The 15,335-nt window shown below is 44.1% G+C and overlaps 1 protein-coding gene across 3 annotated transcripts in view; it reads left to right on the forward strand.

The window, feature by feature from the left end:
- Positions 1–15,335, forward strand: part of traf3ip2l (TRAF3 interacting protein 2-like) — a 220,276-nt gene that overhangs the window by 18,833 nt on the left and 186,108 nt on the right. For 2 of the 3 annotated variants that reach the window (XM_045687235.2, XM_045687234.2), the window contains exons 3-4: positions 3,375–3,470; positions 3,940–4,568. In XM_045687235.2, the coding sequence (XP_045543191.1) occupies positions 3,375–3,470; positions 3,940–4,568 (725 nt within the window). The remainder of the gene's footprint in view (positions 1–3,374; positions 3,471–3,939; positions 4,569–15,335) is intronic. The other variant, XM_045687236.2, reaches the window with a different exon arrangement.

Raw genomic sequence — 15,335 nt, forward strand, 5'->3', positions numbered from 1 at the left:
TGAAGAATACAGTTGATTTAAAGCTGAATAAAATAGAAAGGATATTTCCTCTAAATTATTTGAGGTAGTGCCCTCATGCAGCTATTCTGTGTTGAGCGGTTAACAAAGAAACAGGTCCTCCTATATGCTTCATTTAGTTATTCATGTAACTTTATGTCACGCTGGTCGTAATAATTGGACCAAGGCGCAGCGTGAGTAGCGTTCCACATCTTTATTATAATGTGAAACTTAGCAAAAATACAAAAACAATAAATGAACAAACGAAACGTGAAGACAGTGAAGTGCAAATAGGCACCTGCACAAAAACAAGATCCCACAAACACAGGTGGGAAAAATAACTACTTAAATATGATCCCCAATTAGAGACAACGATTACCAGCTGCCTCTAATTGGGAATCATACAAATCACCAACAGAAATAGTAACCTAGAACCCCACATAGAAATAATAAACTAGAATACCCCCCAGTCACGCCCTGACCTACTTCACCATAGAGAAACAATGGCTATCTCTGGTCAGGGCGTAGAGAAACAATGGCTCTCTATGGTCAGGGCGTAGAGAAACAATGGCTCTCTCTGGTCAGGGCGTAGAGAAACAATGGCTCTCTATGGTCAGGGCGTCGAGAAACAATGGCTCTCTATGGTCAGGGCGTAGAGAAACAATGGCTCTCTATGGCCAGGGCGTAGAGAAACAATGGCTCTCTATGGTCAGGGCGTAGAGAAACAATGGCTATCTCTGGTCAGGGCGTCGAGAAACAATGGCTCTCTATGGTCAGGGCGTAGAGAAACAATGGCTCTCTATGGTCAGGGCGTAGAGAAACAATGGCTCTCTATGGTCAGGGCGTAGAGAAACAATGGCTATCTCTGGTCAGGGCGTCGAGAAACAATGGCTCTCTATGGTCAGGGCGTCGAGAAACAATGGCTCTCTATGGTCAGGGCGTAGAGAAACAATGGCTCTCTATGGTCAGGGCGTAGAGAAACAATGGCTCTCTCTGGACAGGGCGTAGAGAAACAATGGCTCTCTCTGGTCAGGGCGTAGAGAAACAATGGCTCTCTCTGGTCAGGGCGTAGAGAAACAATGGCTATCTCTGGTCAGGGCGTGACACTTTAGTTGTTCTACCAACGTTGGGTTATATATGTTTTGATTTTTAATACATTCTAAGGCTGCGTGATGCGACTTTAATGATGATTTGAAAAAAGTTGCTTGAAAGGCATGAGCTCTGCTTTGTTTTTTGCGCAGGCTGTACACACTTCATCAGTCTCTCATTCACAATGAGGCAAGAACTTGATAATGCCTCGAATTTCCCAGCGGCATCCCCTTTGTGTGGTCGTAATGCGCCCTAAAACAATCCATGCCTTTTGCAGCCAGTGGCCGTTGTGCCCTTGGCCCAGAGTGTTGCGTTGGGCCCTTCTCCCTGAGTGCTGCCTGCTCCGAAGCACCTCTCACATGGCTCATGTGATCGGGTCTTTCTCACAGGCTACAAGGGAAGACAGACACATCGGGGAAGCAACGTCGTGCGTCCTTATCCAATTCCGAGGTGCATATTGAAGATATTGGAAGAACTGTCCACATTTACTTTTCATCAGCCAACAAGATGACTAGCCCTAACGAAACAGCAAAAGCACTAGCCTATGTCAATCTACTATCCCCCATAGTACAAAAGTTGATATTTTCTATTCTGTGCAAGAAATCTATTTTCTAACATTGTCTGGGAGAGTTGTGGAATGCGATAGATCCCAAATTAATACAAGCACTAGCATAAAAAAAACAGAACGTTTAGCTAAAATGTTGATGAACTATTAGGGTATTTCTTCACATTATAAACGCAGCAAGGCGGACATCGCAATAGGCTATAAGCGCAAATGTTCCATTAGCTGGAAAACACCATTATCAAAAGTGACCGCAAATGAGATTATGCATGTCATGCTTTTATTATAAAGGTGCATTTTAATGGTGAAAATGAGCTTCCCCAAACTTGAAACTCCCATGCTGCTTATGTATGTTGTTAGGCTCTACACCCCTTGTAAAGCGGATTAATGCGCTTAATTTTAAGACGTTATTTGGCCACTTTAGTTGTAATATAAACCTTATCAAAACATATAGTCAGTCCTATGGGCTATGCTACATGAGGTGTGCTACATGAGGTGTGCAACTATGATTTGAAAAACTCTGTGGGGGGGGAAAGGCTTACTGCACACAAGCTGGGCATCATTCACAAGTGATAGGGTAATATTGTCACCCATCAGTTGTCTTTACATGTACTAAATATTATATGTGTGAAAAAAAAATTGATTTAGGATGGACCATTATTATGCACCTGTCTTGAAACAGGGGAAAAAAATACACATCATCTATACACTTTAATAGCAAATGGAGGGTGCTTTTTCTGTGGTTCATTTTAGCCAGGTAGGCTATACTCCTGTTGTAAATATGAGCAATGTGCTTAATATTAGGAAAGTGGAGAAGTAAATATAGTAGGCATAGAAAGCTGGTAGGATCTTCCTCTTTTTAGTAGAGGCCATCACTCTGTTTTCTCATGCATAGCCTATAGAAATGTTACGCAACATGAGCTCATGGGCTCTCATGAAGTGTTTGATTAGATTTTTGAATATATTTGCATTGATGTCAGAGTGATTAGAGGGACAATAGAGTGCTGAGTACCAGGCAGTTAGCAAGTTTGGTAGGCTACTAATGACCATCAGTAGCATCACAGCTTGGAGAAGCCTAGTTACCGTGACTAAACGGTCATGTGGAATTTGACTCGTGACTGCTGGTGTGGCGGTAATACGGTCACCGCAACAGCCCTAGCTGCAGCTCATTTGGCAATTTGGGATCCCTAACTTCTCACCAGGGATTCAAACCAAGTTGCAAGCGTTCACTCTGGTTGTGGAGAATTATTCTTAGCAACAGTGGTAACGTATTCGGCGAGACCAGACACATTAGAAGAGTGATCTGGGACAAAAGTACATTTACTCTTGAGGTGCTGACCTGTTGCACCCTCGACAACTGTGATTATTATTATTTGACCATGCGGGTCATTTATGAACATTTGAACATCTAGGCCATGTGCTGTTATAATCTCCACCCGGCACAGCCAGAGGAGGACTGGCCACCCCGCATAGCCTGGTTCCTCTCTAGGTTTCTTCCTAGGTTTTGGCCTTTCTAGGGAGTTTTTCCTAGCCACCGTGCTTCTACACCTGCATTGCTTGCTGTTTGGGGTTTTAGGCTGGGTTTCTGTACAGCACTTTGAGATATCAGCTGATGTAAGAAGGGCTATATAAATACATTTGATTTGATTTGAAAAGTACAACATTCATCACCAATGATTGCACGAGTGCCCCCTTGACCTGCCAAAGAAACTCTGTTGTTTTGCAGAGCCAATTTACCCTCCATATCCTGGGAAAAACACATTACAGAACCTGGAGGAAGGTGCCTGAGTGTGAGCCCTCTTACCGCTCCTCATTCCAGGAGGTTTGTAGTCTCTTAAACGGAGCCTTCAGATCCTTCTCATTGTTTGGAACGGTTCTCATAGACGTCACCACAAACCCAACAGTGCAAGCATTTAATCAATTAGGATTCATAGTACATTGTTGGTCATAGTCTTAAAAGGTGCCTTAGACCACTGCGCCACTCGGGAGGCCCTTTCTAAAGGTGATTCTAACGTGTCTTGACTCAGGGGGTTGAATACTTATCTAATCAAGGTATATTAGAGTTTAGTTAAACATTTTTTACATTAACTTTGACAAAGTATTTTGTGTAGCTCGTTGATTAAAAAAATGACAGTCTATTTTAATCCCACTTTGTAACACAATAAAATGTGGAATAAATCAAAGGGTGTGAATACTTTTCTGAAGGCACTGTACATGATGTAACTAAAGCGTGTCCTCTGTCCCAGGCCTAACCCAAACATCTGACCCCTAACTGACCTCTGTCCCATTAGGCGTGTCCCCCAGCTGATCTGCTGCCGTAGAGAGTTCCAGAACACTCCAGAGGAGGACGACGAGACCTCTACCCCCTGCCCTGATCTCCGCCCTGATCTCCGCCCTGATCTCCGCCCTGATCTCCGCCCCGACCTCCAACATGACGACCCCAGCTCCATGGCTGGCTCCGCCTCCAGCAGTCGGATTGCGGGGCCAAGCTACACGCCCTATCAGCCTCCTGTAGGCCTCCCAGTCGGGTACAGCCAGCCTACCCCGTTCCCCAGCCAGGCTGATGGCTCCTGGCTTCACCCCAGCTACACCAGTGCCTGGTCTGGTCCTGGACCTGCTTACCCCAGCAGCCTGCCCTCCTGCCTCACCCCCCCAAACTACCCCAGCTACCCAGGGGAGAGCTGTTACTCCCGGGGAAGGTCCCTGTCCCTCACCCGCCTGCCAGGCCGTTACAGCCCTAGTGTGACCAGCCTGGAGCAGCCCCACTCCCTTCACTCCATCACCCCCTCAGCAGGCCTCTACCACCACTCTCTGACTCCATACACCTGCTGTGCCCAGTGCCCTGTGGAGGGCTTCAACATGGGCCCCTACCAGAGTCCCCTGCCCATCGCTGGTTACCGCCTACCCTCCAGGCCCATGTGTGAGTAACGCTAGCTAACAAACTTTTGTACATTGCACTGTTCCGCACGATTAATAGTTCCAGGTCAACTGTAATATCAATACTATTGTAAAGCACAATTTCTCCCCTTTCCAACAAAATCAATGAGGAGACCTTCATGCTGCCCATCTCTGCATGGTTGAAGAAGGCAATGAGCTCCGTCGGGTCTTTTTTTAAAATGGCTGATGGGGAAGCGCAGTCACTACAGTCCCATTAGTTTCCATTACTGCGTGATAGTGAAAGGGGGAGATAAGTCGTATGGGGAAACTGCTTTTTTCACCCGATCTATCCAACTTATCACCTTATCGCCTCTAAAATGTAAATAAACCACTATAAAGAGTTTATATAATGTGTCATTACATACCTATTACATACCTATTACATACCTATTTGAAAGTTTGTGTCGAATTTGAATGTTTTTTTAGAGCGGCGCTAATCTTCAGAAGTAAACAGTGATGACGCAAAAAATTAATGCATTCAGTTGTACATTTGACTAGGTATCCTCCCCCCACCCTTTCCCTGTCCCTTACCCTGTCCCCTTACCCTGTCCCTGTCCCCTTACCCTGTCCCTGTCCCTCACCCTGTCCCCTACCCTGTCCCCTTAACCTGTCCCTGTCCCCTTACCCTGTCCCCTTACCCTGTCCCCCCACCCTGTCCTTTACCCTGTCCCCTTACCCTGTCCCCTTACCCTGTCCCTGTCCCCTTACCCTGTCCCTGTCCCTCACCCTGTCCCCTACCCTGTCCCCTTAACCTGTCCCTGTCCCCTTACCCTGTCCCCTTACCCTGTCCCCCCACCCTGTCCTTTACCCTGTCCCCTCACCCTGTCCCTGTCCCCTTACCCTGTCCCTGTCCCCTACCCTGTCCCCTACCCTGTCCCCTTAACCTGTCCCTGTCCCCTTACCCTGTCCCCTTACCCTGTCCCCCCACCCTGTCCTTTACCCTGTCCCCTTACCCTGTCCCTGTCCCCTTACCCTGTCCCTGTTCCCTACCCTGTCCCCTACCCTGTCCCCTTAACCTGTCCCTGTCCCCTTACCCCTTACCCTGTCCCCTTACCCTGTCCCCTTACCCTGTCCCCCCACCCTGTCCTTTACCCTGTCCCCTTAACCTGTCCCTGTCCCCTTACCCTGTCCCCTTACCCTGTCCCCTTAACCTGTCCCCTTAACCTGTCCCCTTACCATGACCCTGTCCCCTTACCCTGTCCCCTTAACCTGTCCCTGTCCCCTAACCCTGTCCCCTTAACCTGTCCCCTTAACCTGTCCCCTTAACCTGTTCCCTTAACCTGTCCCCTTACCTTGTCCCTTACCCTGTCCCTGTCCCCTTACCCTGTCCCCTTAACCTGTCCCTGTCCCCTTACCCTGTCCCTTAACCTGTCCCTGTCCCCTAACCCTGTCCCCTTAACCTGTCCCTGTCCCCTTACCCTGTCCCCTTAACCTGTCCCCTTACCCTGTCCCTGTCCCCTTACCCTGTCCCTGTCCCCTTACCCTGTCCCCTTAACCTGTCCCATTAACCTGTCCCCTTAACCGGCCCCCTTACCCTGTCCCCTTACCCTGTCCCTGTCCCCTTACCCTGTCTCCTTAACCTGTCCCCTAACCTGTCCCCTTAACCTGTCCCCTTACCCTGTCCCTTACCCTGTCCCTGTCCCCTTACCCTGTCCCCTACCATGTCCCTTACCCTGTCCCTGTCCCCTTAACCTGTCCCTGTCCCCTTACCCTGTCCCTTACCCGACCCTGTCCCCTCACCCTGTCCCCTTACCCTGTCCCTGTCCCCTTACCCTGTCCCCTTAACCTGTCCCTGTCCCCTTACCCTGTCCCCTTAACCTGTCCCTGTCCCCTAACCCTGTCCCCTTAACCTGTCCCTGTCCCCTTACCCTGTCCCCTTAACCTGTCCCCTTACCCTGTCCCTGTCCCCTTACCCTGTCCCTGTCCCCTTACCCTGTCCCTGTCCCCTTATCCTGTCCCCTTAACCTGTCCCATTAACCTGTCCCCTTAACCGGCCCCCTTACCCTGTCCCCTTACCCTGTCCCTGTCCCCTTACCCTGTCTCCTTAACCTGTCCCCTAACCTGTCCCCTTAACCTGTCCCCTTACCCTGTCCCTTACCCTGTCCCTGTCCCCTTACCCTGTCCCCTACCATGTCCCTTAACCTGTCCCTGTCCCCTTACCCTGTCCCCTTAACCTGTCCCTGTCCCCTCACCCTGTCCCTTACCCGACCCTGTCCCCTCACCCTGTCCCCTTAACCTGTCCCTGTCCCCTTACCCTGTCCCTCACCCTGTCCCCTACCCTGTCCGTTTACCCTGTCCCTGTACCTTTCTTATTTTTAATCTGCGAGAGAAGCTCTACACCTGGTGGAGAGAGGCTGTACAACACAGAATGAGTTGCATTATGGGTGCTGTACGTTACACCATGACACGTCACAATTTGATGTGCAGCGTCAGAGGGGTCCGTTTATTTTTTAAAAAAATTTTTAAAAAACTTTTCTCCAATACTATCGGGCCATCACCATGTCAACCAACGCTTGACTAGAAACGTAGTTCACAACCTGAATATTATTGCCAACACAATCGCTACAGTCCCATTAGTTTCCATTACAGCCTGGATATTAATAACAACACAGTCACTACAGTCCCATTAGTTTCCATTACAGCCTGGATATTAATGCTAACAGTCTCTACAGTCCCATTAGTTTCCATTACAGCCTGGATATTAATGCCAACACAGTCACTACAGTCCCATTAGTTTCCATTACAGCCTGGATATTAATGCCAACACAGTCACTACAGTCCCATTAGTTTCCATTACAGCCTGGATATTAATGCCAACACAGTCTCTACAGTCCCATTAGTTTCCATTACAGCCTGGATATTAATGCCAACACAGTCACTACAGTCCCATTAGTTTCTATTACAGCCTGGATATTAATGCTAACAGTCACTACAGTCCCATTAGTTTCCATTACAGCCTGGATATTAATGCTGACAGTCACTACAGTCCCATTAGTTTCCATTACAGCCTGGATATTAATACCAACACAGTCTCTACAGTCCCATTAGTTTCCATTACAGCCTGAATATTAATGCCAACACAGTCACTACAGTCCCATTAGTTTCCATTACAGCCTGGATATTAATGCTAACAGTCTCTACAGTCCCATTAGTTTCCATTACAGCCTGGATATTAATGCTAACACAGTCACTACAGTCCCATTAGTTTCCATTACAGCCTGGATATTAATGCTAACAGTCACTACAGTCCCATTAGTTTCCATTACAGCCTGGATATTAATGCTAACAGTCACTACAGTCCCATTAGTTTCCATTACAGCCTGGATATTAATGCCAACACAGTCACTACAGTCCCATTAGTTTCCATTACAGCCTGGATATTAATGCTAACAGTCTCTACAGTCCCATTAGTTTCCATTACAGCCTGGATATTAATGCCAACACAGTCACTACAGTCCCATTAGTTTCCATTACAGCCTGGATATTAATACCAACACAGTCACTACAGTCCCATTAGTTTCCATTACAGCCTGGATATTAATACCAACACAGTCACTACAGTCCCATTAGTTTCCATTACAGCCTGGATATTAATGCCAACACAGTCACTACAGTCCCATTAGTTTCCATTACAGCCTGGATATTAATGTCAACACAGTCTCTACAGTCCCATTAGTTTCCATTACAGCCTGGATATTAATGCCAACACAGTCACTACAGTCCCATTAGTTTCCATTACAGCCTGGATATTAATGCTGACAGTCACTACAGTCCCATTAGTTTCCATTACAGCCTGGATATTAATGCTAACAGTCTCTACAGTCCCATTAGTTTCCATTACAGCCTGGATATTAATGCTAACACAGTCTCTACAGTCCCATTAGTTTCCATTACAGCCTGGATATTAATGCCAACACAGTCACTACAGTCCCATTAGTTTCCATTACATCCTGGATATTAATGCTAACACAGTCACTACAGTCCCATTAGTTTCCATTACAGCCTGGATATTAATGCTAACAGTCTCTACAGTCCCATTAGTTTCCATTACAGCCTGGATATTAATGCTGACAGTCACTACAGTCCCATTAGTTTCCATTACAGCCTGGATATTAATGCTAACAGTCTCTACAGTCCCATTAGTTTCCATTACAGCCTGGATATTAATGCTAACACAGTCTCTACAGTCCCATTAGTTTCCATTACAGCCTGGATATTAATGCCAACACAGTCACTACAGTCCCATTAGTTTCCATTACATCCTGGATATTAATGCTAACACAGTCACTACAGTCCCATTAGTTTCCATTACAGCCTGGATATTAATGCTAACACAGTCACTACAGTCCCATTAGTTTCCATTACAGCCTGGATATTAATGCTAACAGTCTCTACAGTCCCATTAGTTTCCATTACAGCCTGTATATTAATGCTAATAGTCACTACAGTCCCATTAGTTTCCATTACAGCCTGGATATTAATGCTAACACAGTCTCTACAGTCCCATTAGTTTCCATTACAGCCTGGATATTAATGCTAACAGTCTCTACAGTCCCATTAGTTTCCGTTACAGCCTGGATATTAATGCCAACACAGTCACTACAGTCCCATTAGTTTCCATTACAGCCTGGATATTAATGCTAACAGTCTCTACAGTCCCATTAGTTTCCGTTACAGCCTGGATATTAATGCCAACACAGTCACTACAGTCCCATTAGTTTACATTACAGCCTGGATATTAATGCTAACACAGTCTCTACAGTCCCATTAGTTTCCATTACAGACTGGATATTAATGCCAACACAGTCACTACAGTCCCATTAGTTTCCATTACAGCCTGGATATTAATGCTAACAGTCTCTACAGTCCCATTAGTTTCCATTACAGCCTGGATATTAATGCCAACACAGTCACTACAGTCCCATTAGTTTCCATTACAGCCTGGATATTAATGCCAACACAGTCACTACAGTCCCATTAGTTTCCATTACAGCCTGGATATTAATGCTAACAGTCACTACAGTCCCATTAGTTTCCATTACAGCCTGAATATTAATACCAACACAGTCACTACAGTCCCATTAGTTTCCATTACAGCCTGGATATTAATGCTAACACAGTCACTACAGTCCCATTAGTTTCCATTACAGCCTGGATATTAATGCCAACACAGTCTCTACAGTCCCATTAGTTTCCATTACAGCCTGGATATTAATGCTAACAGTCTCTACAGTCCCATTAGTTTCCATTACAGCCTGGATATTAATGCCAACACAGTCACTACAGTCCCATTAGTTTCCATTACAGCCTGGATATTAATACCAACACAGTCTCTACAGTCCCATTAGTTTCCATTACAGCCTGGATATTAATACCAACACAGTCTCTACAGTCCCATTAGTTTCCATTACAGCCTGGATATTAATACCAACACAGTCTCTACAGTCCCATTAGTTTCCATTACAGCCTGGATATTAATACCAACACAGTCTCTACAGTCCCATTAGTTTCCATTACAGCCTGGATATTAATACCAACACAGTCTCTACAGTCCCATTAGTTTCCATTACAGCCTGGATATTAATGCCAACACAGTCTCTACAGTCCCATTAGTTTCCATTACAGCCTGGATATTAATGCTAACAGTCACTACAGTCCCATTAGTTTCCATTACAGCCTGGATATTAATGCCAACACAGTCTCTACAGTCCCATTTGTTTCCATTACAGCCTGGATATTAATGCCAACACAGTCACTACAGTCCCATTAGTTTCCATTACAGCCTGGTTATTAATGCCAACACAGTCACTACACTCCCATTAGTTTCCATTACAGCCTGGATATTAATACCAACACAGTCACTACAGTCCCATTAGTTTACATTACAGCCTGAATATTAATGCTAACACAGTCACTACAGTCCCATTAGTTTCCATTACAGCCTGCATATTAATACCAACACAGTCACTACAGTCCCATTAGTTTCCATTACAGCCTGGATATTAATGCTAACACAGTCACTACAGTCCCATTAGTTTCCATTACAGCCTGGATATTAATGCTAACAGTCACTACAGTCCCATTAGTTTCCATTACAGCCTGGATATTAATGCCAACACAGTCACTACAGTCCCATTAGTTTCCATTACAGCCTGGATATTAATACCAACACAGTCACTACAGTCCCATTAGTTTCCATTACAGCCTGGATATTAATGCCAACACAGTCACTACAGTCCCATTAGTTTCCATTACAGCCTGGATATTAATGCCAACACAGTCACTACAGTCCCATTAGTTTCCATTACAGCCTGGTTATTAATGCCAACACAGTCACTACAGTCCCATTAGTTTCCATTACAGCCTGGATATTAATACCAACACAGTCACTACAGTCCCATTAGTTTACATTACAGCCTGAATATTAATGCTAACACAGTCACTACAGTCCCATTAGTTTACATTACAGCCTGAATATTAATGCTAACACAGTCACTACAGTCCCATTAGTTTCCATTACAGCCTGGATATTAATGCCAACACAGTCACTACAGTCCCATTAGTTTCCATTACAGCCTGGATATTAATGCTAACACAGTCTCTACAGTCCCATTAGTTTACATTACAGCCTGGATATTAATGCCAACAGTCACTACAGTCCCATTAGTTTCCATTACAGCCTGGATATTAATGCTAACAGTCACTACAGTCCCATTAGTTTCCATTACAGCCTGGATATTAATGCTAACACAGTCACTACAGTCCCATTAGTTTCCATTACAGCCTGGATATTAATGCTAACACAGTCTCTACAGTCCCATTAGTTTCCATTACAGCCTGGATATTAATGCTAACACAGTCACTACAGTCCCATTAGTTTCCATTACAGCCTGGATATTAATGCTAACAGTCACTACAGTCCCATTAGTTTCCATTACAGCCTGGATATTAATGCTAACACAGTCACTACAGTCCCATTAGTTTCCATTACAGCCTGGATATTAATGCTAACACAGTCTCTACAGTCCCATTAGTTTCCATTACAGCCTGGATATTAATGCTAACAGTCTCTACAGTCCCATTAGTTTCCATTACAGCCTGGATATTAATGCCAACACAGTCACTACAGTCCCATTAGTTTCCATTACAGCCTGGATATTAATACCAACACAGTCACTACAGTCCCATTAGTTTCCATTACAGCCTGGATATTAATGCCAACAGTCTCTACAGTCCCATTAGTTTCCATTACAGCCTGGATATTAATGCTAACACAGTCACTACAGTCCCATTAGTTTACATTCCAGCCTGGATATTAATGCCAACACAGTCACTACAGTGCCATTAGTTTCCATTACAGCCTGGATATTAATGCCAACACAGTCACTACAGTCCCATTAGTTTCCATTGCAGCCTGGATATTAATGCTAACACAGTCACTACAGTCCCATTAGTTTCCATTACAGCCTGGATATTAATGCCAACACAGTCTCTACAGTCCCATTAGTTTCCATTACAGCCTGGATATTAATACCAACACAGTCACTACAGTCCCATTAGTTTCCATTACAGCCTGGATATTAATGCCAACACAGTCACTACAGTCCCATTAGTTTCCATTACAGCCTGGATATTAATGCCAACACAGTCACTACAGTCCCATTAGTTTCCATTACAGCCTGGATATTAATAACAACACAGTCACTACAGTCCCATTAGTTTCCATTACAGCCTGGATATTAATGCTAACAGTCACTACAGTCCCATTAGTTTCCATTACAGCCTGGATATTAATGCTAACACAGTCACTACAGTCCCATTAGTTTCCATTACAGCCTGGATATTAATGCTAACACAGTCACTACAGTCCCATTAGTTTCCATTACAGCCTGTATATTAATGCCAACACAGTCACTACAGTCCCATTAGTTTCCATTACAGCCTGGATATTAATGCCAACACAGTCACTACAGTCCCATTAGTTTCCATTACAGCCTGGATGTTAATGCTAACACAGTCACTACAGTCCCATTAGTTTCCATTACAGCCTGGATATTAATGCCAACACAGTCACTACAGTCCCATTAGTTTCTATTACAGCCTGGATATTAATGCCAACACAGTCACTACAGTCCCATTAGTTTACATTACAGCCTGGATATTAATGCTAACACAGTCACTACAGTCCCATTAGTTTCCATTACAGCCTGGATGTTAATGCTAACAGTCACTACAGTCCCATTAGTTTCCATTACAGCCTGGATATTAATGCCAACACAGTCACTACAGTCCCATTAGTTTCCATTACAGCCTGGATATTAATGCCAACACAGTCACTACAGTCCCATTAGTTTCCATTACAGCCTGGATATTAATACCAACACAGTCACTACAGTCCCATTAGTTTCCATTACAGCCTGGATATTAATGCTAACACAGTCACTACAGTCCCATTAGTTTACATTACAGCCTGGATATTAATGCCAACACAGTCTCTACAGTCCCATTAGTTTCCATTACAGCCTGGATATTAATGCTAACAGTCTCTACAGTCCCATTAGTTTCCATTACAGCCTGGATATTAATGCTAACAGTCACTACAGTCCCATTAGTTTCCATTACAGCCTGGATATTAATACCAACACAGTCTCTACAGTCCCATTAGTTTCCATTACAGCCTGGATATTAATGCCAACACAGTCACTACAGTCCCATTAGTTTCCATTACAGCCTGGATATTAATGCCAACACAGTCACTACAGTCCCATTAGTTTCCATTACAGCCTGGTTATTAATGCCAACACAGTCACTACAGTCCCATTAGTTTCCATTACAGCCTGGATATTAATACCAACACAGTCACTACAGTCCCATTAGTTTACATTACAGCCTGAATATTAATGCTAACACAGTCACTACAGTCCCATTAGTTTCCATTACAGCCTGGATATTAATGCCAACACAGTCACTACAGTCCCATTAGTTTCCATTACAGCCTGGTTATTAAAGCCAACACAGTCACTACAGTCCCATTAGTTTCCATTACAGCCTGGATATTAATACCAACACAGTCACTACAGTCCCATTAGTTTACATTACAGCCTGAATATTAATGCTAACACAGTCACTACAGTCCCATTAGTTTACATTACAGCCTGGATATTAATACCAACACAGTCACTACAGTCCCATTAGTTTCCATTACAGCCTGGATATTAATGCTAACACAGTCACTACAGTCCCATTAGTTTCCATTACAGCCTGGATATTAATGCTAACACAGTCTCTACAGTCCCATTAGTGTACATTACAGCCTGGATATTAATGCTAACAGTCACTACAGTCCCATTAGTTTCCATTACAGCCTGGATATTAATGCTAACAGTCTCTACAGTCCCATTAGTTTCCATTACAGCCTGGATATTAATGCTAACACAGTCACTACAGTCCCATTAGTTTACATTCCAGCCTGGATATTAATGCCAACACAGTCACTACAGTGCCATTAGTTTCCATTACAGCCTGGATATTAATGCCAACACAGTCACTACAGTCCCATTAGTTTCCATTACAGCCTGGATATTAATGCTAACACAGTCACTACACTCCCATTAGTTTCCATTACAGCCTGGATATTAATGCCAACACAGTCTCTACAGTCCCATTAGTTTCCGTTACAGCCTGGATATTAATACCAACACAGTCACTACAGTCCCATTAGTTTCCATTACAGCCTGGATATTAATGCCAACACAGTCACTACAGTCCCATTAGTTTCCATTACAGCCTGGATATTAATGCCAACACAGTCACTACAGTCCCATTAGTTTCCATTACAGCCTGGATATTAATAACAACACAGTCACTACAGTCCCATTAGTTTCCATTACAGCCTGGATATTAATGCTAACAGTCACTACAGTCCCATTAGTTTCCATTACAGCCTGGATATTAATGCTAACAGTCACTACAGTCCCATTAGTTTCCATTACAGCCTGGATATTAATGCTAACACAGTCACTACAGTCCCATTAGTTTCCATTACAGCCTGGATATTAATGCTAACACAGTCACTACAGTCCCATTAGTTTCCATTACAGCCTGGATATTAATGCTAACAGTCTCTACAGTCCCATTAGTTTCCATTACAGCCTGGATATTAATGCTAACAGTCTCTACAGTCCCATTAGTTTCCATTACAGCCTGGATATTAATGCTAACAGTCACTACAGTCCCATTAGTTTCCATTACAGCCTGGATATTAATGCTAACACAGTCACTACAGTCCCATTAGTTTCCATTACAGCCTGGATATTAATGCTAACACAGTCACTACAGTCCCATTAGTTTCCATTACAGCCTGGATATTAATGCTAACAGTCTCTACAGTCCCATTAGTTTCCATTACAGCCTGGATATTAATGCTAACAGTCTCTACAGTCCCATTAGTTTCCATTACAGCCTGGATATTAATGCTAACAGTCACTACAGTCCCATTAGTTTCCATTACAGCCTGGATATTAATGCTAACAGTCACTACAGTCCCATTAGTTTCCATTACAGCCTGGATATTAATGCTAACACAGTCTCTACAGTCCCATTAGTTTCCATTACAGCCTGGATATTAATGCTAACACAGTCACTACAGTCCCATTAGTTTCCATTACAGCCTGGATATTAATGCCAACACAGTCACTACAGTCCCATTAGTTTCCATTACAGCCTGGATATTAATACCAACACAGTCTCT

The sequence above is a fragment of the Salmo salar genome, chromosome 10 (assembly GCF_965601325.2).
Source record: "Salmo salar chromosome 10, fSalSal1, whole genome shotgun sequence".
Classification (NCBI taxonomy): Eukaryota; Metazoa; Chordata; class Actinopteri; order Salmoniformes; family Salmonidae; genus Salmo; species Salmo salar.